Below are 23464 nucleotides of genomic sequence, written 5' to 3' on the forward strand. Positions count from 1 at the left end.
CGCGTCGGCGTAACTCTTCAACCCCTACATTTGGACATCACTTGTTAAACATTACTAACCCACGTACCCGTATTCTCAACGTATCAGAAATTTAGTTTCAGGGTCAAAGAAAATGCGACTTTAGGCGAAAATAATCCAAGAACGAAACAAATCAAAGAGTCTGTGATCTTCAAGATCCCGGACAGTAAATTAGCTAACGCAAACTGACAAGGCGCAGTGAAACTTATTCAAATTTTTAATTCAATCTTTTCCATTTCTAGAACATAACCCAACTTAAAAATGACCATAAATGTACTCCAAATATGGTTGCATTGATTGTGGAAAAATATTTAAATGATGGAAAATGCATACAAATAATAATATATAGGGTGTTGCAGTTTACTCCGTACGTAAACTTTTCTGAGAGGGGCACTGAATACTACGAAAGAGAATATATAAGTGACAAATGACAGATTTTCCGTAAGATATGAAATGCTTCTTATAATTATCGATCTTGTGAGACAAATTTTATTTAGATCGAGACGCATAGCAATAGGGATGTTACTTTTTTACTTAAAATTTCGAAGATTTTAAAATTAGACTTTTTTAGTTTCTATCTATCTATATATCTCTGCAGTATTTCATCAACTCCATGTTTGTAAACAGTACTCAGACGACGTACTTTCAATACGATTCACTATCTCAAAATAGATAGCGCTCAAGTCATAAATTCAAATTCAAAAACTCGCAAAATTTTAAAGACAAAAGTTATTGAACCGGAATCAAGTATTAACTTAAAACATTAATCAGAAAAGGGTCAACTTTTTTTAGATTGATCAAAGAAATAAGGGTTTTTAAAAATTTAAAAATAGACGTGACATGGTATTGTAGGTTCTCTCTGAATGACAAATTATATAAAAAAATATAATGAAATACAAAAATTTCATTATTAGATTACTTAATTATCCAACAAACAACATAAGACATAAAAAATCGCAGTTAAATAATTTTTATATAATTTATTTAATTTATATAATTTATAGAATATAGTTTTATATAATTTCTTAATTTTTCTGTTTCTTTTTTTAGGGGGTTAATTTTTGAAAATGGCGTATACAGTGTGTATATATAAATCTATGTATAAGTATATTTATAAAGAAATAATAACTCATTAAGGTTTTATATAAATTTAATAATTATGAAATTTTTAATCTGAATTCATCATTTTGTATGAAATGGCAATGCATATTTGTGCATTTTCTTTAGAACTTACAAATCAAATTATTTTGTTATTCTTACCTACTTTTTTTCCAAAAAATAAAGAGTATTAGTTAAACGTATAGGGTGGTCCAAATTCGAGGGGCTTCTATGGCTTTAAGTCTTTGCAACATAGTTAGCCCAAAACGTAGCATGTTACGGGCTCGATTTTCGATAGAAGTCAAAAACTGAAAACCGCATCGTGATATGTCAAGGCCATTTTGAGCTACAGAGTGATTCTCAAAAATGTGCGATTATGAAGGCCCTCTATAGCTTTTTTAATTGTAAGAAAAGTTTTAAGAAAAACATTTCTTAAGTTTTTTTAAGCGGGAATTTCTCTATTTTACCCGTTCTGTCTTAGAGCCTTTAGTTCCCGAGATATCACACAAAGTTATATTTCCCACAAGTTTTCTAAAAAATCAGTTTTCTAATAAAATTTCCTGTCGAACTATGTGCCATACACCTATTTTTATTAAATAGTTTAAAAGATATTTGCAATTTTTAATATTTACCATAGTAGGCGCAGTGCGCGCCCCAAATGTGTAGATAAAATTTTATGGTTTTTTTTTCATACAAAAAGTTGGCTACGACAAGAGGAGACACAGCAAGCTCGCACTTTAACTTCTAGTTTACAATAATTACCAACCCTAAAATAATAAACGGAAATAAAATTATTAAAAGCATTTTTTTATTTAATATTTTTATTAATTAAATTATATAACACTTAAAATCTACATCTAACAAGTTTCTTTTCTCAAATTGACTCCCGTTTTCTTGTAAACATATCCTTAAATCTTCTCTTCACGCTATTTTCTGCATTAAGAAGTTCTACCGCACGAAGCTGCTTGAATGTAGTACGAAGTGCCTCTTCCAATTCCCTTCTAGTAGTTGGGCGATTTCGAAATACAAGGTCTCCGATTCTTCCCCGTCATGTTGAAAGTAAAGCTCACTATTTTGCTGAAGTGGTAAATTGTCGATAAACGGAATTACCTACTCTTCTAGAATTTGTTCGTATCTGTCGGCATTTAAATTTCCATCAAAAATATATGGCCCAATAATTTCTACTTTGTAGACGCCTACCCATACCTTAAAACCGAACCTTCCCTGATTCGCTTGTTCCACCACAATATTGGGATTTTGCTGTTTCCAGTAATAGCAGTTATACCTGGGAAATACTACATCACTAGAAATCGTTGCCTCATCCGTCCAAATAACTTTCCTGGCAAAATCGGGGTCTTCTTGGCATTTATTTGGGTACCACCGGCAAAGTGCACGTCTTGGAGCAAAATCTCGTTTGCCGCAATTGATACACCCGTCGGAGTCGATAGGGCCTAAAGTTGCGTTTTTTAAGCACCCGCAAGGCATTGCTGCATGGAATTCCAGTGTTTCCATATTAGGGTTAATTTCTATTTCTCCCAGAACCGTTAATTCTTCCAACTCCGGCCGCGGTTTTGTAAAGGATCTGTATTCTGGTAGATGACGTTTTAACTTTAAAAATATTTTTGAGCTAGGTTGCCTTCTTTCCGGATATCTATCGAAATATAGATATAACGCCGTCTGTCGATTTTCGTTACTTTCAATAAAACATTTTATCATGTCGTACTTTCAAACATTTTTATAGCTTGTCGAAGACATCACTTTCGACACTTGGACTTGTATATCATGGCAATTGTTTTTATCTGATCATAGCTGCCTAGTTCGATACCGTAAAACTGCATAGGTCAGAGTTAAGCACAGCCTACTATGGTAATTATTAAAAATTGCAGATATCTAGATTAACTACTTAATAAAAATAGGTGTATAGCACATCGTTGGAAATTTTATTAGAAACATTTTTTTAATGGGTTATTCCATTTAAAAAAATGTAACTTTGTGTTATATGTCGTGAAGGCTTTAAGACAAAATCGGCGAAACAAGTAGATTTGCACTTAAAAAATCTTCAAAAAATGTTTTTAATAAAAATCTCTATCTTTACAAATAAAAAAGTTATAGAGCGCGTTTAGAAACGCACATTTTTAAGAATCATCCTCAGAAACGCTTTAACATATGATACGCTTTTTAGTTTTCGACTTCTCTCGAAAATCGAGCCCGTAACATGCCGATCAGTTTTGAGCTAACTATGCTGCAAATGCTTAAAGCCATAGAGGTCCCTCGAATTTGGAGCACCCTGTACATATTTGGGTAAATACGTGTGCATTCTTTTTTAAACCTAAGAATGAACTTTTTTTTTTATATTCTAAGTATATGTTTGTGGTTTAAGTTTACCGTTTTCATGAATTAAATAAAAAATTTCACTGATACCCCTTATATCGTTAATCTTATTTTAAGATGCACCATTTTCCATAAAATTCTCAAAAACGATAATGGCTAGAGCAATTCCGTTCGTGTCATCGTTCTACCTTTAAAGATAAGTGAGTATTTTGTTGTCATCCTATTAAGCATTTTATTCGAGAATAAGAAACTTGAAACCAACAAATTAAATTACTTGAGTTTTAGGTACAAAAAATAGGACTTTAATTATATGAGTATATTGCAAATTTAGAACATTACAAAATATATACAAATCTAGTAGATATATATCAGTCTGAGTTAGTAACTAAATACGTCTTAAATTTACTTGAAGCACTAGAATATACATTTGTTCCAACATTTTGTTCACTTTTTAAAATAACTTACACCAAAAACATTTACATGGTTAAATAAGTATAATATCAGACTAGAATTTGATTAGGTATGTATATTAGAACAAACTGTCAAACAGATCGGACTCCGAATTCTGCACATCATCTCGTTTAAAACTGCTTAAGCTTTCTTTCAAAAGTCTGAATATGCGATATTGATTTTTATTCTCCGCTTCTTGTAAAACTGACTTTCCATTGTAATTTTTTTTTCGGCAATCCGCGCCGTTTGCCAGCAAAAGTTCCACTATTCTTACGTCATTCTTAAGACATGCGTAGTACAATGGTGTATTTCCTTTGGCATCTTGAGGATCTACCGCACAGGTGCCGCATTTTAACAATTCTCGAATAATTTGGGTTTGTTGGGTCAGCACGGCTAAATGTAAGGGAGTAGATGAAGTTCGATAGGTTTTTAAATTAGGTAAAGCGCCGCTGTCCAACAGTATTCGCAAAATTTCTGTTCGACCAAATTTTGCAGCCGCGTGAAGAGCAGTATGCCCGTTAACGTTGCATGCATTAATATTAGGTATATTTTTGAAATCCTGAACAGCTTCACTATCAGAATCTGGCCCATTTACACATTTTTTACAAGCACATAAAGGATGGCACCTTGATAACAAATCACTAGAATTTAATTTGGATGAAGACGCGGTGAACCCCAAGTAAAAACACGCCAAAGGCAGATCATTGTTTTCTATCGCTTTAAGTAACAGATTGACGGTTTTAAACTCATCTTTACTTTTTGGTTTTGCTCCATAGTCTTTACCGCTAGAAAATTCGTTGCTAAGATCCTGATAGGACTGATCAAGAGAAGCATAATTTTTAGTGTCGTGAATTTCTCGCGAAATATTATTACTGTTCTCTTTACAAAAATTCTCAAAAAGCTTAGTAACATAATAATTTGGCGCTATTTTATAGACCGTCTGGTTTCTATTGTTTTTCAAACAAACCGACGCGCCATTTTCTAATAACAATCGCACAATATCAAAATATGCCCATTTGGTAGCCAAAAACAAAGGTGTTTCGCCCGAAGTGTTTTGAAGATTAATTTCAAGAAATGCTGAAGAAAATATTAATGCTTTCACGCAGTTTTCATGTCCTTTATCGCATGCTATATGCAACGCTGTATTTTTGTATGTATCAAGGATATTAACGTCAGCTCCTGCATTTACTAAGAAAAGCAAAATATCTTGAAAACCTTTAGATGCAGCATAATGAAGAGCAGATTTTCCAGAGCTATCAAGCGCATTTAAATCACAATCTCCTGATAACAAAAATTGTACAACATCTATATGCCCCTGTAGACTGGCGTATATTAGCAAATTTTGGTTGTTTTTGTTTGTAACTTTGTTTCCTATTACACCCACCAAATTCTCACAATTTGAACACATACATAGAGGATGGCACAATTTCAATCTACATAAATTCTGTTTATTTTCAATTAAATCTGGTAAAGATTTAAATGAACCACTTCTTATATTATTATAAATCATTTCAAAAAAAGTTTCATTCTCTTTCAGATTATCTGCAGTCATTTGGTTTATCAGATTACTTTTAATAGCTAAAAATTCGTTGCTTTTTATATATTCCAAAGCAGCTTCCAATGTTGTTATTAAAAAACTATTTTGACTAGACACTTCTAAAGTACAAAATTTAAATTCAATTAAATATGTTAAATTGGCTATCCAGTTGTTAACATTACATTTTAATATCAGATACACCAAAGTCTGCAAAAAATCATCGGATGTAAAACAGAAAATTTCTACACCATTAACATTTTCAAAAAAATAATTAAACACTTTTTTTAAACAATAAATTTTATCCAGTACCGTTGAGTATTTGTTGAGTTTACTAAGTTCATATTTTGCTGGATTGAGCATACTATACAATTCACTTGAAATATTCAAATCTTCGACCTTAATATCACTGGAATTTCTCACAATTTTATTGAACACACTATCACTGTAATGCTGCAATGAATTCACACCATACATGAGCTTTTTTCCTAAACAATACTGCATGTACGTTTCGACTGCTAGCTTTAAACTGTCTAAAAACTGAACATTCTTCATAACTTTTTCCTTAAAAATTACATGCTTTAAAGATACCTGAAGGCACTGAGAGTACAAATTACCAATCAAATCTTTTTGGCCCTGTAGACTCTCTGTTTCAAAATTATTTTCTTGAGATAAAAAATTTAAACACAATTCCTGAATGTTTTCTAAAACTCCAAACTCCCGTGTTTGCCGCCATAAAAAATACTTGCAATCATGTACAGTAGATAACAAAAATGTAGTTTCCAGGGTTGACTGATCTTTCTCACCGAACAATTGTTTATCAATACACCATACTATGTACTTTTTATTGTCCCCCGAGTAATGAGTCTCTTCGAAAAGTATATCAACAGTAACATTTGAAACTTCTTGATTCTGAAACTTTATGCATTTATTTTCAATAATTAGCTGTTTTTTAGTTAAGGTACTATAACTGTTTTCATCGCCGGGTATCAGAATGTGATCTAAAATTTCATTGATACATATATTGGTATCCTCTAGACTACCATTTCGTGGTATGCAAATTACCCATTTTTCGTCGCATGCCTTACTGAGAATATCAGAATGATTCGTTTTTATTTCTTTGAAAAACACATTTGTTGATAAATCTTCATCGTAAGAAGACCACATTCTGCGAAAAACACATCCGCAAAATTTTTGTAAACTGCAGCTAATGTACTTAAATCCGTTTTATTTTATTAGACAACACAATCACTTAAAATACAAGTGAAACCACTGTATAAAAAATGGTCGATCTGCCAATGCGCAATTGTTTGATCAACAATGAGGTAATGTCAAGAATATGTATTACATTTTATTTCACCATCTTGTACATAAACTGGTAGGAATTTCGTATTTAGTTTTAAATACATTTGACTTGATTCTATTAAAATGGTAATGCCAAATGATGGTGTGGTGAATAAGATCAAAATGGCGACTTTTGAGCTCATAAAAAAGGTACCAAATTACAGACTTTTACGAACATAAGAAATCCCAAAAACATGAAATGTGTAATCAAAAAAAGAAACTGTTAACAAGAAACTAAAAAAACAAAAAATACGCATACCTAATGTAGGTACTTACCAAATTGATTTTTGTTGACTTAATACAAACTGATGATTGCAGCGCAAAATCCAATTTCTGCTCCGAATCTCACTTGTTCTAACTTCTAATAAAAGGCAATACACTAGCAAAAATATAAATCCTGTTACAGCTTTTCCCCAATGTTAGGTTATTTTAGTTACGCTGGTGTTGATGCCGAAATCCATCAAAGCAAACAGGAAATCTACATGCGCAAGTCAATTTTAAATGACATTTCAATAGCATAACGGTCACGGAACACAAATCCACGAAAGGTTGATCAATACCTTTTACGTCACAGTATGCCCAAATGAAATATATATATACATTAAAACAAAAATTAAAAAATATAACAACGCTTAATTTATCTTCCTGAATTCAAAGGGAAACATACAAAAAAATACTGGTTAATTTACAAAATGTAAATAAAAGAAAAAATGTGGCATATTTTATTGTGCAAAAACTTAATAATATGTACAATAAATTTACCAATCATCAGCATTTACGTCTTCAACAATATCTTGCTGATTATCACTATCTGCTGAAGCTTCTTCAAAAGCTTTCTTATTCTTTTTACCTCCTCTTTTTCCTCGTTTAAACTTTTTGATTCCTTCATGGGCTGAATCATCACTGTCACTTGGAAATAATTCAACGCGCCCTTCTGCCTTTTGGGTTGCCTTTTTTTTAACTTTATTTAACGTTGGTAACTTGTAATCGCCTAATTGATCATTTCTAGTGAATTCTTTATTCCTCTTAATATTTCTCAATTTATTCCAACTTTCATAATAGGTAGTTAAAGGAGTACCCTTCACTTTAATTTGGGATTCCCAACCTTCAATTTGATTTTGATCTGTTAAGCTGAATGTAACTTTTGACCTTTCATCTTCAATGAACTTGGTATTTTGTTCAATTTTCTCCAAAAGCTGTTTCATTTTTCGGGTGTAATTTGCCACTCTGCATGTCTTTAAGAATTGTTTAATATGAATTATGCAAACCAAGCTTAAATCTGGAAATGCTATGCTATTAGATTGATTGGAGAGATATTCTAAAATTTGTCCATAAACAGTATCAATCACGGTATCTTTGAATCCATTTTCTTGAAGTTGAGACTTTGATAATCTCAATAAACAAGTGAAATGCATTGGTTTCATTGAAAGTTTCTGGTGTTTTTTGTTAAAATCAAACGAAGTTAAAATCTCGAGCAAAAAGGGCAGCACAGGGATAAACACTCCAGTGTCTCTACTAAAATCAATTAATAGTTGAACCACATGAAACCTTAGAGGAAAATATTGACCGGTAGGCACTAATTTTAAAGTTCCTAAGCATACTTGCACAAAAGGATATACCAACTGCTGCATCTGTTGCTTCTTGTAAGTCACAGATAACAAATTACCCCACAACCGCAAAGAATTAATAAACTGCCAGTTGTAAACGGCTTGAATATTTTCTTTTTTGTTTACTGTAATGGCAGTGCGTAACTGTATAGCCAACTGTCTAATGTACAAGAAGACATGGGTATAGGATATGTTTATGTCCAAACTGAACATTTCAACCAATGATCTCTTCATAAAATTAATCAGCGCCAGTGAACTAATACTAACAAATTTCGAGTGTTTAACAAACGTCAGATACATAGATTTTAAAGTTGTATCAAGAATCCCCCCGGTCTGAGTCGTAGTTATGCGTAAAATGCATAAGAATGCAAGAACTCGAACCGAATCATCAGCTGAACCCCATAAACTAATCAGCTTTTTAACAATTGATTTTGTTATGTTCGAGTAAGAGGCTAACATATGAGACATGTAATGCAAATGTTTTAGAAGAACACACTGAACATTTGATGAAGTCACCCCCAGTAATAGCTGCAAAGTTAAAAGATTAGTAATATAAGTATTGAATAATAAAATATTGTAACTTGCCTTTAATAGATCTGAAAAGTACAATTTCAAAATACCCTTCACCTTATTAAATTTTTTACATTTATGCGGTAATAGTTTAGAACCTGATTGAAGACCCAAATATCTCCTTATTGCTGGACCCAACTCCATAACACATAATTGTACAACAGCGTTAAAAATGGAAGACCCTTTAAAGATAACATGTAGACCTATTCAAAATGTATTCATATTGTAAATACCTTCGACTTTAAATCTGACAGATTCATCATCTGGCATGTCAATGTTTGAAACCCGTAAAAGTGCTGCATGAAAAGCTTGGGTCACTTCAACAATAGTTTTGTTACTTCTATCGGCTTGGATGTCAGATTGCCACTTTTTGATTATTTTTAAAGTTATAACCCTGTTGTCTTTCTGTCCCGACTTAACATCATCACCCTACAACACATAAGGTAAATATTTTTCATAAAATTTTCAAACAAAAATTCATTACTTCAAAATCACTTTCATCACTTGCAACTTCTAAATCATGAGTTGGCTTATGAACAGAGTCAACATCTTCAGTTTCGTCCAGTACTGCATCTTCTTCATCAGATAAATTGAAATGGAGTAATTTTTTATCATTATCTTCCAAAAACTTATAAAATTCAGGATCTGTTTTCTTTAATTTATCCAAATCTTTTCTATGCCTCTCTTGTAACGCTTCCTCATCTAAATCGCTTTCCTCAGAGTCATAATTTTCAGTAGGTTGGTTTTCTTCTTCCCCTAATATTAGTCGTTTCTCTGACCACTCTTCCTCAAAACTATTAGCATTTCCTTTTTCTTTTTTTGGAATCTTAATTTTTTGATTTTTTTTTAACACCTTTGTATTTAGACCTTTTTTAGAACGCTTCGATCTTATACCCTTCGGAAGCAACTTTTTCTTAATTTTAGACATGGTTTTCGAATCTTAAATTGATGTTCGTAGGTTATGTTAACGACAAAACGTGTAACAACTGGTTGCTTTGCAGTATTTACACCCTCAGTTTAGATTTTCTGAAAACCTATACAAGCACAGAATTTTGTTTGGCAGGTTAATAGTTTACAGCTTGACTTCAATAACTTTTGGCATTTGAGAGTCATGGTGCGCACAACTGCCATTGGTCGATCTCCCACCTTTTAAAATATGACGTTTCGGCCATTGTGTTCCGGTAGCTCGTTGAGTAAACGCACGCGGACGTAGAGACTCGACTTTTTATGTTTTATCACTCGCTTGATAAGTATTTTGCTGGTAATTACTTAAGAAACGCTTGTTAAAATGTCGAACAATACCGCGCCAGATAGTTGGGAATCTCAGGCTGACAGTAACTCTACAAGTAACAGTCCAAGTCACACTGCAGATGTGACAGCGAAATTTTCCACGTTGAACGTTAATGCTGTTGAATTTGTGCCTTCTTTTTCATTTGGAAACGCACGACCTGACGCCCAGTCACCAGCCAAGTCTGAAAGCACCGAATCTTCACCTCAACACGAGCCAGTTCTTAACGGTGAGTACCTCGTGATGGGTATTTTTTGACGTGTCCCGATTTAGGTTATCCCATCTTCCTGCTTTAATTTTTAGATATCAATTAAATGTGGTCTGTAACTCTAAAGAGGTTATATAACTCAAGAATAGTTTTTACAATTTTTCAATTTTTTTTTTACCGAAATCCAAATTTTATGAATCCATATTGGAGATTGTAAGAGGGAAGTTCACTTTTATTTGTATACTTTTGAAATCTTTTTTATTCTAAGTTGTGGGGTAATTTTGCATATCTTGCCAATACAGCTTAACAGAAGTTATTGTCTCCGTTAAGAGTAATTCTAGGTTATAACCAGATATTACCAGTTTTGTGTCCTAATGGCGATTCTAATGTAACCCTATCAAGTGTTTTGCAAATTTTAAATAAGAATTGCGCTTAATTCTTTATTAATGTATGAACAAAGGTTAAGCCCTGACCAGGCTATATTATAGATTACTTGTTATTTTACCTTGATTCATTTATTTAAATTACAGGCGACAGTGGTGAACCTTTGCCAGAACAACCTGAAGTCAAAGAGCCCCCACTAATACCTCCCGCAGATGGTGATGCAAGCCCTAGTGGTGGAGGCGAGGGCGGAACTTGGGAGGATGCCGCAGATGAAGACAGCGGATCTGGTGGACCTGCTACAGCTACTACTCCTGAAGATGATGATGATGAACCATCTTCTGAGGAGGCTCCCATTAAGGTGACCAAGAAAAAGGTGGCTAAAAAAGAAGAGTTGGAAGAAAAAAAGGAACATGTAAATGTAGTCTTCATTGGTCATGTTGATGCTGGTAAGCACTATCTTTAACCAACCTTACACGGAGTTTATTCTTAGTTCCTACTTTTTCCTGATTTTAATGTGTTTTGCTATAGAATAAATAGCATAGCCTCTTTTTTAGTTTCTGGATTTTTAAGATTTATGTAGGATTATGAGTTTAAAAAACATTTGATATATTTAGAGTAATTTAGCATTTTCTATCTTGTCAACTTTAGGTAAAAGCACAATTGGAGGTCAAATCATGGCACTTACTGGTATGGTAGACAAAAGGACACTAGAAAAATATGAAAGGGAAGCTAGAGAAAAGAGCCGAGAGAGCTGGTACCTCAGCTGGGCTCTTGACACTAACCAAGAAGGTAAATGGTTGGTTAGCAAGGAATTACACAGATTCTTCAATAAATTCTTTTAGAACGGGATAAGGGTAAAACTGTAGAAGTGGGAAGAGCATTTTTCGAGACTGAAAAGAAGCACTTTACAATTCTGGATGCTCCAGGTCACAAAAGCTTTGTGCCAAACATGATAGGAGGCGCTGCCCAGGCCGATCTAGCAGTTTTAGTGATTTCAGCTAGAAAAGGGGAATTTGAGACTGGTTTTGATAGAGGAGGACAGACCAGGGAGCATGCCATGTTGGCCAAAACGGCGGGTGTTAAATATTTGGTAGTATTAGTTAACAAGATGGACGATCCAACTGTGAACTGGGACGAAGCTAGGTGGGTGTTATTTAACACTAAATATTAATAATATTTAATGTTAATCAAATATAAACTAATAAACAAATATTGAGAATACATTCAAGTTATAGCAATAACAAAAGAAAGTTGAAACAAAACAAAAGGTAAACTTATTAAAAATTAAGAGAGAAACATTCATCATGCTCAGTATTTACTGCCAGCTGCAATTTGAATATCGCAGGTTATTAAAAAAAAAACCTTTAGACCTAATTAATGCAATTATTGCACCCTCAGTTAGAACAAAACCTTTTAGAATTACATTGATCTAAATTTGTGACTTTAAAATCTGCTGCTTTATTGTACAATTGTTGGTATATTTGAACTACTTTACTTTAAATCTTCGCAAATGTTAATTTTGTTTTCAATTTGTTTCAGGTACAACGAATGTAGAGACAAAATCTTACCATACCTTAAGAAACTAGGTTTCAATTATAACAAAGACCTATTTTTCTTGCCGTGTTCTGGCCAAATGGGCCAGAACCTAAAAGAGCCCGTCGACGAGAAAGTTAGCTCTTGGTACAAGGGACCGGCGTTTATACCATTCATCGACAATTTGCCTGCCCTAAATAGAAAAGCGGACGGACCATTCATGATGCCTATTGTAGATAAATATAAGGACATGGGTACTGTTTTGATGGGCAAAGTTGAGTCGGGAGAATGTCGGAAAGGGCAAAGTCTCCTTATCATGCCTAATAGGGTAAAACCAACATTACTCGATATAGATTAGTTTTTTTTGTGCCTAACGGAAATGTTCTAGACCCCTGTAACTGTAGACCAGCTTTTATCGGACGACGACGAAGTAAGTCGGGTCATACCGGGTGAAAATATCAAGATTAAAGTGAAAGGTGTAGAGGAGGAGGATGTAAGTCCGGGCTTTGTTTTGTGTGATGCCATTAATCCTGTTCACACGTGCCGCATCTTCGACGCTCAATTAGTAATCTTGGAACATAAGTCCATTATATGCGCGGGTTACAGTGCGGTGATGCATATTCACTGCGCCGCCGAGGAAATTACCGTTAAGGTAGTGTGACGGAGTAGTTCGCAATTGGTAGTATGTCTGGTGGTCTATTTTTAGGCACTAATCTGCCTTGTGGACAAGAAAACCGGAGAGAAATCAAAGACTAGACCCAGGTTTGTCAAACAGGACCAAGTAGCCATTATGAGAATAGAATGCGCGGGAGTGATTTGTCTCGAACCCTTCAAATTGTTCCCGCAGATGGGTAGATTTACCCTTAGAGATGAAAGTGAGTAGAAATTGCATTAATTTTGCGATATATTTTTATATATCTCGTCCAAATAAATTGGATCGGACAACTATGATTTCAATTGCAACATAAAAATTGTTTTGAAATTAATATATGAGGTTTCCATAGAGACAGTTTATATTTGTATTTATTTTTATTCTTTAAATATTTTTGAAGATATCGCAGAATCAACTAAAACTCAAACATGTTCAAATGTTTGATGATACATACACATACATATAAAAATAGGAATTAAGAATTAACAGCTACCAACTAAGAAATTCCACAGTATCTCATATATAACATTATATTTAAACATTTCTTTCCTGAATTTTGCTTTATTTTATTAACTCTACAGCTAACTGCCGAAACAGTTCAATCTTAACAGGAGGCTGTACATTAATAAATCGCTTATGCACTATAATTTTCAACTAATAATTAAATTTAGCGTAAAAAAGTTGGGCACATTGCGTTCTTAGTTGTTTTTTTTATAAACTCGCCAATAACAAAAAAAAATGCATCCCTTATGAGGCATCTAATTTTTTGATTCTTAATTTCAGATAAAACAATTGCAATTGGAAAAGTCCTCAAACTTGTGGAATAAAATGGGACGGACGTTTTCATGCTAATAGGAACTCTAGGCCGTAAATTTTTTAAACCCGAACGTACAGAAAAATCATTGGAAAACAAAACAAAATTAAAGCGTAATTCCTCCAGGACTTCGAAACAAAAAAAAAGGTGTGAAAGCAGTAAGAACGCCACACAATGTTGGCTCTTTTTATACAGAAGGCAAAATAGAGGAATATATTGTACATAGAACAAAAAAAAAAAACGAATTGATGTTGGGATTTCGATGTGAAGCGCGCTTTTTAAAAAACGAGACTTTTATCAAATTTTTATATCGAACTATTTATGGCGGTTGCATTTCGTGAATAGTGTGTGACCATCTTTTTTCACAATTTTCGGGGCACCGTGGGGCGCTTCGCATTAATTTGGAGCGGTAGAAGGATCAGATTTAAACTTTGATTTTTTTTTGTGAAAAATTATTGGCATTTGATTTGGACAAGTATGGGAATCGATATTGCATTTTGCAGCGAAGTACTGTCACCAACCTTCTAAGATATGTTTTTGGTATGCTTGAATTCCTGATTAATGGAGCCTTCAGAAAGTTGTTAAACTCTTCCGTCCGACTGGGTTAACACTAATTTTTTAAAAAATACTCTATCAATTCCCTCAATAAGGTGACAAGTTGAATAATTATAATTATTGTGGTAAATATAATTATTTAATCGTTGCTTATGGTTAGGTATATGTTTTTCGAGCCCAAGTTGCAGGACTACATGTACCTATTAAAATATATATATATTTTTTTTTTGACTTATTAAATATTCTTTGATATTGTGTGGTGTTTGTTCATCATCAATTTATATTAAAGATTGTTATGTTTGTTTTGGTTATTTGATTTTTATTATTTCTTGGGAGAAAATAAGAGGTGAAGGTATTTTGGTTGAGATGTATTTTTTTGCGAAAAAATACGGTGGATGTGATTTAGAAGAAATGCTTTTTGTTAAAATCCTATCCTCTCTTTATTTTTATTGTGTGTTATTATTATCGGCCTAAGTTTATATATTTCTTTTAATCAGTGACATTAGGTCTGACAATTAAAGTTTTTCTCATTATTTTCGTCATTGAAACTAACTACGTTCTTATTTCTTATGCACAAATTATATTCATTAAATCCTTACTTAGTCAATTTTAGGACTTATTTATTAAAAACAGAAGAAATACATTTTTATCAGCGATCGGTGCTATATTAAAAATACCTTCAGGCTCTTTCAGGTTGGGAATTCTATACTGAACTTGAAAATTAGTGAAAGTGCTTGAAAAATAAACCATTTTTTGTATCTGGTATCGCCTTCGAACTTGGAATAAAAAATAACTGCGCCAGCTGTTACGTAAATTTGAAAAGTGTAGCTTTTGACGGATTCTTAAAGAGTGTATATAAGAAGAGAGTTTATATTTCGTTACAGATGTGGCGGAAAACTAAGAAATATATTTAGCTTATGTTGTATTGAAACTATTTGCGAAAGTTCTTTTGTTAAACTTAAGTTTTATTTTTTAAGTCTTTTATAATTATACAATTATTAAGTAATCAAGAAATGTTGCTATCAATTTTATATATCAATAAATCATAAAATTGTATTCAGGGAAGTTTAATTTCTTTGGTGTAAAATTCTTTATTTTTGTAAAATATGTAAGTTACTCGACAAAGTTTTTGCTCGAACTGCCTCGTCCTTTTCCAATCTCCTCTGCCTCTTAACAGCCTTGTGTTCAAGTTCTTCATACTGTTCGGCGAACATTACCTTTAAAGCTGGATATAAATTGGGTACCAGAGGAAGTTCATCCAACCTTATCTTTAAAAAAAAATTAATAGATTCATATTTTTTCCTAAAAATCAAATCATACCTGCATGTTATCGAAAGCAATGCAGACGTTATCGTCAAAATTATCGTTAAATCTCGGCAATTTGGCATATCTTTGACTGAAATGAGTTAGAATTATGTGCTTCGCGCTCATACGTTTACCGATTTGTATTGCTTGAGAGGTTGTTGAGTGCATTTTGGTGACTGCTTCTTCGCCCAGGTCATCTTCCATAGTTGCTTCGTGAATCAGAACATCTGAGCCCATCCCTAAATTGAAAAAAAAAGAATCTCACTACGAAACCTTTTTTGCATGTTCCCTTACCAAGTTTCACTAGATTCTCGGAAGGCATAGTATCCCCAGAATATGTAATTTTGTAGCCATCTTTGTGGGTTATTGATAAACCGAAAGCATTTGGACAATGCTGAACGCCGCATGTACAGATATCTTTTAATTCTAAATTGTTTAAAATCTTCACTCGTTTTGATTCTTCGCAAGCTATTTTGCCCATAACCTGCAACGTAATCATTATTTAATGGAAAGATGATGATATGCAACTTACAAGATCAGCATTTGGTATGAGCATGTATTCTTCTCCAATGCTTTCAAAAAACTTATCATAAAAATCCAACCAAGTTAAAATTTGATGAGGGGCAAATAAATACACAGCACTCTTATGTTTATTCAGTTCCTCCAAAGCTCTTTTTCGTCCCTGAAGCATACCTATCAATCCTATGTGATGATCAGCATGGAGGTGAGAAATGTAAATGGCATCAATGCTTGCTAAGACTTCTCTAGACATATCTGGTCCAAAAAAACGAACAAGCTGTCCATAGGTGCCTTCACCACAGTCTAATAAGATACTTTTACTTTCACTTTAAAAAAATTGAAATGTAATTGTAACCAAGGAAACTGGACCAAACTTACCTTGTTTGAACTAAAATTCCACTAGTATTTCTAGTTTTATTTGGAATACAGGATCCTGTACCTAATAAAATACAATTTTAGAAGATTTATTAATCATATATCAAATATATGAAACTCACCAAGAAATAATACTTTAGGAAATTCTCTAATGCTTAAAACCGATTGCTTAGCGCTTAATTTTTGCTGCAGTTCTTTTAAAACATTGGGAAAATCTTCTAAAGAGAGTGTTTCATCTATATATTCTTGGGGATCCAGTCTAATTTCTGAAGAACTATATTTAAAAGTAACGTCATGAGTTATGAAAACTACTAGCCAAAATGTTTGAAAATACCGATATTTAGTGCGGATGAAAATAAAAGAAAATCATACCTGTCAAACCCTTTCGTTGGACGTAAATGATAACAGGCCAGGGTATTTACAACCCTGGAATTTTCATCAGATTTAGTTTCCACAGGTTCAATTTTTAAGTTTTCCAATTCTAAACCTCTGTATTTTGGTTTTTTACTAACTCGACTCTCACAGCCCTAAACATATGAAATGTAATGAAAGTTTAAAGCAAAATTTAAGTATTCTTACATCTGTAGTTAACGGGGCACCTCTACTGCCAAGTAATGGAAAAAATGTTGGTGACAACAAATTGAGTTTATACTGTATCCTATGAACTGCAACACTTCCCAGGCAAACATTTGATTCATTTAAACAAATATGTTGTGTACTGGGGATAAAATCATCCATCCACTTTTTATAACTAAATTACATCAGTAACCAGTAAAGCTAACAGACCAAAGAAAGATTTAGCTACTAACTTACTCTGGATGTTGCATAACTTCCTGTGGTGTGAAATGGACGACTAGAAAAGCAGCCTCATCATCTTTACCGGCAAATTTTTGGTGTTTTTTAAATTCTCTATTGTTTACGAAATTATCAAGGTAATCTACGCTGGGGCAATCAACAACTAAAAATATGTTTAATTATCATAATATAAAAATAAAGCTAAACATACCTAAAAATACTGGCCCTGGATCATCTGGCTCCCTGACTTGGGAAGATGCCACAACAGTACCATTAGCTAAAACAATGTCTTCACCATTCTTTAATCTCCCCAATAAAGGTCCTGGAGGCACACCCTTTCTGACACATGCATCTAAGTTTAGAGCACCTGGCCGAGCTTGGAGTTGGCATATATAAGACATCACATTGCCCATTTCTTTTTGTTGAAGTAGAAGATTTTGAGAAACTGAGGATACAATTTCCAATTTCTTACTTTTACCACTGCCTTAAAATTAAATACCGAATAATGCCAATGAAGAATTTCTAATACTGGACTTACATTCATGTGCATAGTAATCTATATCATCTTCAACAATATTATTTCCACTAGAAGTTGGCATTGAAATAGCAATCTAAAAAAAACAAATTACAAATACAACAATCAATCATTTGTCAAGCAACACCTGTTCTGAAACATTTTGTTCAAACTTCTTCGACAAAGGAATATATTTGACCTTAATAACATTGTCCTCAAACATAGTTTCTTGACTACTTTTAGCCATCACAATTTTTAAATTTCTTAATATTACAAACCTTTTGGTTGCTGCAAAAATTTCACTCTAAAAGAGGGAGCAAAATTAAATTAAACATATAAGAAACATTGCAATATCAAATAATTGGCTAAACATCATTATTTCAAGCAGTTGAACCTACAATTTTTTGCTCACCAAGCTTGGAGGACCATGTAAAGTAATTTGAGGCACCCCAACATCCTGTATGGTCAATGCAGTTCCAGGCAACCCACCAATATTTTCCCAAACAGGCTGAGTGATAAAAATGTGTTCCAATTTGGATAACTTCACTTTGTGCTCATGGGCTAACCTTTGTGTACCTTCCCCACAATTAAATAAATATCTGAAAAACATATCAGACTTGACAGTTAAAAAATAGCACCCAACTCAATTCTGATAGGTACCTCGATTGGTCAGAAAACAAATACATTGCTTTGGGAGCACCCTTAGCACCGGTCCCCAAACAATGTATGCTGACTCTTCCAGGCGCATATTTAGCATTCTTCTGTTTGATTTTTATTCTTCCTTTCTGAATACTTGCTATATATTCACGATCTTTTGGCATTGCGCTAAAATTTTTGACTAGGTTAGAATTGAAATCTGTAGCGTAAAATCCAAATTTCGTCAACAATCTGAAATGCCTGAATATAATAAAAATGGCTAAAGTCATGAAGAAATACCCGTGCCACAATTTTTTTTTAATGTTAATATGTTTAAGTGATTTTATGAAATGGAAAATGAACTTGTAAAAACCAAGTCTTTAAAAAACCATAGACAAAATTGGTAGATTGGTAAAACTGTTTATCTCTATAGCTATCGTAATCTATGGTGTATCGAAAAAAAATGGTGAAGGTTGAAAGCGGGTTAACCTCCTCGGTCTGCTACGAAACATTGTAATCGTTTTAAAAATTCATTGATACCATTCTGAATTGGTCCATGACGAGAGCTGGCGGATGGCGTTTTTTTTATATTAGTACTACTTTAAGCTAATAGCCCAAAATAACAGAGAACATTCACAGATTCTCGCAATTTTTGGCTACTTGATGCAAAATGCTTATATCTTTGAAAAAACCGAAAAGAAACATTACTTCCGAAGCGTTACGGTCGCCGACCGTAAATGGGCATATGTGAAGTACAATAAGTTTCTTACTTGAAAGACATTTTGTCACAAAGTTCTTTAATAGAAACTTATTTTCAAGCTAAATTTATGGCTTTAAAAGCAAAAAAACGACATGAAGAGCGTAAACTTTAACTGAAACTTTCTAATAATTTTCCAAATCAGGATATTTATTCAAAAACTTTTGAATACAACAGTTACGAATCGGTAATTAACAGAACATGCACTCTATCCGATATTATTCGATTACATGCACAACTGACCATTTTGTTTCCTATGGTTTATAGTTTTTGTGGCCAGGTTGGGGGTATACACCCAAAAAATTTATTTTATATTTTTTTGTTTAAAATAAGATTTGATTTTGAGTCTCTCTAATCCAATTTCGTGATTTTTTCCATTTCAGTGTTATAAGGTATGTAGGCACAAAAAATATCCATTATTTCAAGACAAACTGAAATGTGATGCTCGCTGATAAGTTTCCGGTTTTTCTTTACCCGATAAGTTCAATGTACGTACAATTTTAACGCAATTGTATATTTGCTCTATATTCAGAAATATTTTTTTCAAGTACAAAATCAATCGTTTTTTACACTTCTGTAGTGAAAAAATATTTAAATTTATTTGCTTAGAATCATATCGTGTGGATCTACACTCTTCCATTTTTATAAATTCCATGACCTTCCATATCAATTTTACTATAAAATGCCAAATGTACGTATGTAAATATATATGTCCTTGAATCTAAAAAAAATGTATTTGAACTATATGGGGTGTTCATTATAAATGAAAGCCATTGGATCTTAGAGAAAATTACACTGTATCATTACAATCATTCCAATACAAAACAAAACATTAGATACCACAAGTATCGAAAATACACCGCTATTTCATATTTACATTTATATTATTTTATAGCAAACCTCATTTTCTACTTGGATTTCAGTATTTAATTCCAAAAAAATGTGTCTTAGTAAAAAAATATGGTTCTGTTTAGTTTGTAAATTTTATTCAGATATCTTTTCCTACAAGATCACTATGTAGCACCTTCTCGTTAGATGATCACGATTTTGCAGTCCAATAAAAGTTTTTCATTTCCAAAGTCAAAATTTTGTGACAATAAGGTGAAAATTTTAAAAACAGTGGAACTCTATCTAGATAACTTACAAAAATTAAAGTGGATGTTCATCCATTTGATTTTTTAAATTTATTAGAATTTCAAAGTTCCAGATACCATAGTTCGGCCAAAAGATTATTGTTGACGATTGTTAACTTTTGATAATGTGTGCTGTAATTGTTACTAGTAATGTAACAATTAAAAATCAAATCAAATATAAATGTTAGGTTAGTATATTGCGAGAACCAAACATCAATATCTCCAACTCGTCAGTTCAATTTTGTTGCGAAATCAGTGTTTATATAACAGAAATAATTAGTATATACCGTTTATTTACAAAGTTTTATGTAAAAAAACTAGGAATGCACAAATGTTTTGCAGTTGATACTGCTATAATTGTAATCATCCATTGGTGGAAAACTGTTATAAAAATCCAACCAACTTCTCCCGCTATTAGGCGGGAAGGGTTGGTTGGACTCAAGCTTGTTGTCACATGTAAAATAATATCTTGATGCCATGTGATCTATCTGTCGCTAAAAATGGACCATACTAACTATACCCACATTTGGCAATTATTTTCTAGTGCAGAAGAAATACACACTTTTTTATACATAAATCAAAAAGTTAAGTGACAACAAGCCAATAGTGAATGCTAAAAATAATGCAAGAAAACAATCTTGTTTTTATTTTATTTTTTATTATTGCATTTATATTTTGAGAAGGTTGAGGTGTTTTTGCATTTTACACAAAGGGTGGATACATCATGTCCTTATTACATTGTTCCAAATATCCCAACACATTCTCTACAACATCTATTTGAGAAACTATTCGCAATCTATGAAATTAAAGTTTTGTAAGCCAGATAGAATTGAGCTATACACAAAATACAAAAAAAACACTTATATACATATATACATAACTATCAAATTAAAACAACCAAGGTTCTAGAAACTTGTAATGTAATGTAATGTAATAATTGTTAATATTTATAATCAATTGAACAACAATAAATTATTATTATTATAATTTTTCCAGTTCATAATTTCAACTGTTTTTAAGTTTTAAGGTTAATCTCTAATTTGTATTTTAGGTTTAAAATTCAATATGTCTACTGAAGAAGTTACCACCCCTGATGATTTGGAAAAAGAACCTGAATCAAATTACAAACCTCCTCCAGAAAAGACTATTGATGAGCTGTTGCAAATAGATCAGGATGATGAAAGTTTACGCAAGTATAAAGAGACTCTGTTAGGACAAGCAAAGGCTGGACCTATTGTAGTTGGTTAGACTTTTATACATAAAATAAAACAATGAACAGAACTTCTAGTCATTTCTAAAATATTTAATAGTTTTGTGTAGTACTATAATCTAAATCAACTAAAAAAAAAACAAATCCTGGAATAACACTGGCATTTTTTTAGAACCAGATAATCCAAGGAAAGTTATAGTTAAACGATTGGTTCTTGTGGTGGCAGATCGACCTGAGCTGTCACTAGATTTAACACGTGACCTCTCAAAATTGAAGAAAGAGACCTTTACCATTAAAGAGGGTGTGTCATATCGAATTAGGATTGAATTTATTGTACAAAGAGAAATTGTACATGGATTGAAATACATTCAAAAGACAAGTAAAATGGGAATACCAGGTAAGCATTTGTGACTTTTAACCCAAATGACAGGTTAATATTAAAAATATTTTAGTGGACAAAATGACACACATGGTAGGTTCCTATGCACCTAAGACAGAAATGCAGTCATATACTACTCCTGCAGAAGATGCTCCTTCAGGCATGGTTGCTCGCGGTACTTACACAGTCTACTCTCTGTTTACAGATGATGACAAAAATGAGCACCTTAAATGGGAGTGGACGTTTGAAATTAAAAAAGATTGGAAAGACTAAGGAACACCTTGGTGCTATTTTTCAAAGAATATTTTCATAACGTAGAAATATCTTGTTTTTCTTTTTTTTGTGTAAAGCCTAATTGCGGGTGCCACTGCGAGTAATAAAAAAAACGGCAAGTATTGTAGTCTTAGTATTAATCTGGAAGCCCGTTTTGTTATTTTTCTACATGTACTTTTAAAATTTTTGAAATATTTAGCTGATTGTGTGAAATCAGTAAAACGGCCTTAATAATCATAAAAAAATTTTGTGTTGTGCATTTTTAGATGTTGTTGTTGCACTTTTGTAAAGGAAATTTCTGCTCAGTGGTAATATTGTGTTAGGCTTGAGAATATTCAATTTAAAGCCTTAATTGCTCAGGTAATATATACAACAACAAAAGCACCAAGACTGTCAATTTGATCTTACCTCACATTGTTCAACTGAATATCAGCCAGTGCAGTGTTGCCATTTGGTCGGAAAAACGCTTTTACCTATGTATTCTGGTTTTTCAATTTAGACAGGGAGTTTTGGATGTATGGACAAAAATTAACACAGATGACACTCCAATGCATTAAACTTTTGCGCGACTTTTCTTAAAAATATCTAATTTCCAAACACTAAGTAAACTGGATTAAGTTATATATTATGTTTTATTTATTTTGAGGTCAAAAAGTACAATAACCCCTTGGGGGACATTATTTCTTACTACCCTTCCAGTTTGATAGGCCTTTTACCAAAACAATCGACTTTGAGGCTTATCTTGCATAACTCGCATTAGATTTTTTTTCTGAGACACCCTGTATATTTATACGGCAATAAAATCATCAGAGATAAAGGAACAAGTTAATAATATGTTCTAAACTAAGCATTGAAATTAAGACAATATTAAAAGATATGGTGTGTTTAACGGATATGTTACGGTTATAGCTTAAAACCAAAACGTTTTTGTAGTTAATTATTGAACATATTGTGTATTTTTATTCTGTACTGGTCTATGCTTGAATTGCAATTTTTCTTATATGTGTTTTTGATTGGATAATGGATTAAACTTATATTTATCCAAAGTATATTTTCATATTTATAGCCCATCATTTTATTGCCAATAGACTCCTTTAGTGATAAGTTGAAAAATAAAAATGCAGCTAAGTCACACTTGCTTTTTATAGTAAACTATACGAGATAAAGATGAAAGTCTCACTT

General features: G+C 32.7%; 6 protein-coding genes across 10 annotated transcripts in view; 2 read left to right on the plus strand and 4 right to left on the minus strand.

The window, feature by feature from the left end:
- The window catches only part of LOC132699313 (scaffold attachment factor B1-like), a 43013-nt gene extending 35671 nt beyond the window's left edge, over window positions 1–7342 (minus strand). The window contains exon 1 of the mRNA XM_060665956.1: window positions 7052–7342. The gene's annotated coding sequence lies outside the window, so the exon portion shown is untranslated. The remainder of the gene's footprint in view (window positions 1–7051) is intronic.
- LOC132699309 (ankyrin repeat domain-containing protein 27-like) lies at window positions 3755–7038 on the minus strand. 3 transcript variants are annotated; one of them, XM_060665950.1, is made up of 3 exons: window positions 6497–6610; window positions 6397–6432; window positions 3755–6349 (listed from the first exon to the last, which is right to left on the minus strand). In XM_060665950.1, exons 2-3 carry the CDS (start codon window positions 6409–6411, stop codon window positions 3977–3979), a joined length of 2388 nt encoding a protein of 795 aa, XP_060521933.1. In that variant the 5' UTR covers window positions 6412–6432; window positions 6497–6610; the 3' UTR covers window positions 3755–3976. The 3 variants fall into 3 exon arrangements, with proteins under 3 accessions (XP_060521933.1, XP_060521932.1, XP_060521931.1); XM_060665949.1 differs by having other exon boundaries at window positions 6397–6558; XM_060665948.1 differs by having other exon boundaries at window positions 3755–7038.
- Window positions 7343–7474: 132 nt separating the features above from the next.
- LOC132699312 (nucleolar complex protein 2 homolog) lies at window positions 7475–10016 on the minus strand. Its single transcript, XM_060665955.1, has 4 exons — window positions 9437–10016; window positions 9186–9381; window positions 8968–9134; window positions 7475–8910 (listed from the first exon to the last, which is right to left on the minus strand). The coding sequence occupies exons 1-4, from the start codon at window positions 9878–9880 to the stop codon at window positions 7534–7536; spliced, it is 2184 nt and encodes a 727-aa protein (XP_060521938.1). The 5' UTR covers window positions 9881–10016; the 3' UTR covers window positions 7475–7533.
- Window positions 10017–10088: 72 nt separating this feature from the next.
- Window positions 10089–13940, plus strand: LOC132699314 (eukaryotic peptide chain release factor GTP-binding subunit ERF3A). Its single transcript, XM_060665957.1, has 8 exons — window positions 10089–10469; window positions 10979–11278; window positions 11481–11621; window positions 11675–11975; window positions 12372–12693; window positions 12754–13017; window positions 13072–13240; window positions 13801–13940. Exons 1-8 carry the CDS (start codon window positions 10241–10243, stop codon window positions 13842–13844), a joined length of 1770 nt encoding a protein of 589 aa, XP_060521940.1. The 5' UTR covers window positions 10089–10240; the 3' UTR covers window positions 13845–13940.
- Window positions 13941–15457: 1517 nt separating this feature from the next.
- On the minus strand, window positions 15458–18919 carry LOC132699311 (ribonuclease Z, mitochondrial). 3 transcript variants are annotated; one of them, XM_060665953.1, is made up of 15 exons: window positions 18831–18919; window positions 18555–18782; window positions 18307–18493; window positions 18043–18198; window positions 17919–17991; window positions 17592–17864; window positions 17399–17543; window positions 17165–17336; window positions 16958–17112; window positions 16708–16859; window positions 16589–16649; window positions 16224–16536; window positions 15986–16175; window positions 15707–15930; window positions 15458–15654 (listed from the first exon to the last, which is right to left on the minus strand). In XM_060665953.1, the coding sequence occupies exons 2-15, from the start codon at window positions 18713–18715 to the stop codon at window positions 15478–15480; spliced, it is 2439 nt and encodes an 812-aa protein (XP_060521936.1). In that variant the 5' UTR covers window positions 18716–18782; window positions 18831–18919; the 3' UTR covers window positions 15458–15477. The 3 variants fall into 3 exon arrangements, with proteins under 3 accessions (XP_060521936.1, XP_060521935.1, XP_060521937.1); XM_060665952.1 differs by having other exon boundaries at window positions 18555–18913; XM_060665954.1 differs by lacking the exons at window positions 18555–18782; window positions 18831–18919 and having other exon boundaries at window positions 18293–18415.
- A 623-nt stretch (window positions 18920–19542) lies between these two features.
- Window positions 19543–23264, plus strand: LOC132699059 (rho GDP-dissociation inhibitor 2). The gene is made up of 4 exons (XM_060665520.1): window positions 19543–19679; window positions 21472–21663; window positions 21803–22027; window positions 22083–23264. The coding sequence occupies exons 2-4, from the start codon at window positions 21486–21488 to the stop codon at window positions 22280–22282; spliced, it is 603 nt and encodes a 200-aa protein (XP_060521503.1). The 5' UTR covers window positions 19543–19679; window positions 21472–21485; the 3' UTR covers window positions 22283–23264.
- Window positions 23265–23464: the final 200 nt, after the last annotated feature.

This window comes from Cylas formicarius, unplaced genomic scaffold (assembly GCF_029955315.1).
Source record: "Cylas formicarius isolate icCylForm1 unplaced genomic scaffold, icCylForm1.1 PGA_scaffold_3__17_contigs__length_32017465, whole genome shotgun sequence".
Taxonomy (NCBI): Eukaryota; Metazoa; Arthropoda; class Insecta; order Coleoptera; family Brentidae; genus Cylas; species Cylas formicarius.

Bases quoted from the DNA above. Each gene is read 5' to 3' on its own strand.
- LOC132699309 (XM_060665948.1), bottom strand. From the start codon at position 6,598: ATGTGGTCTTCTTACGATGAAGATTTATCAACAAATGTGTTTTTCAAA.
- LOC132699312 (XM_060665955.1), bottom strand. From the start codon at position 9,880: ATGTCTAAAATTAAGAAAAAGTTGCTTCCGAAGGGTATAAGATCGAAG. The intron at 9,382-9,436 runs GTAATGAATTTT...TATGTGTTGTAG, and splicing joins GTGATGAAAGTGATTTTGAA to GGTGATGATGTTAAGTCGGG. The intron at 8,911-8,967 runs GCAAGTTACAAT...TTAACTTTGCAG, and splicing joins ACTTTTCAGATCTATTAAAG to CTATTACTGGGGGTGACTTC.
- LOC132699311 (XM_060665952.1), bottom strand. From the start codon at position 18,820: ATGACTTTAGCCATTTTTATTATATTCAGGCATTTCAGATTGTTGACG. The intron at 17,992-18,042 runs GTGTTGCTTGAC...TGTTTTTTTTAG, and splicing joins AACAAAATGTTTCAGAACAG to ATTGCTATTTCAATGCCAAC. The intron at 17,544-17,591 runs GTATGTTTAGCT...ACATATTTTTAG, and splicing joins TCCAGGGCCAGTATTTTTAG to TTGTTGATTGCCCCAGCGTA.
- LOC132699059 (XM_060665520.1), top strand. From the start codon at position 21,486: ATGTCTACTGAAGAAGTTACCACCCCTGATGATTTGGAAAAAGAACCT. The intron at 21,664-21,802 runs GTTAGACTTTTA...GCATTTTTTTAG, and splicing joins GGCTGGACCTATTGTAGTTG to AACCAGATAATCCAAGGAAA. The intron at 22,028-22,082 runs GTAAGCATTTGT...AAAATATTTTAG, and splicing joins AAGTAAAATGGGAATACCAG to TGGACAAAATGACACACATG.
- LOC132699314 (XM_060665957.1), top strand. From the start codon at position 10,241: ATGTCGAACAATACCGCGCCAGATAGTTGGGAATCTCAGGCTGACAGT. The intron at 11,279-11,480 runs GTAAGCACTATC...TGTCAACTTTAG, and splicing joins CATTGGTCATGTTGATGCTG to GTAAAAGCACAATTGGAGGT. The intron at 12,694-12,753 runs GTAAAACCAACA...GAAATGTTCTAG, and splicing joins TCCTTATCATGCCTAATAGG to ACCCCTGTAACTGTAGACCA.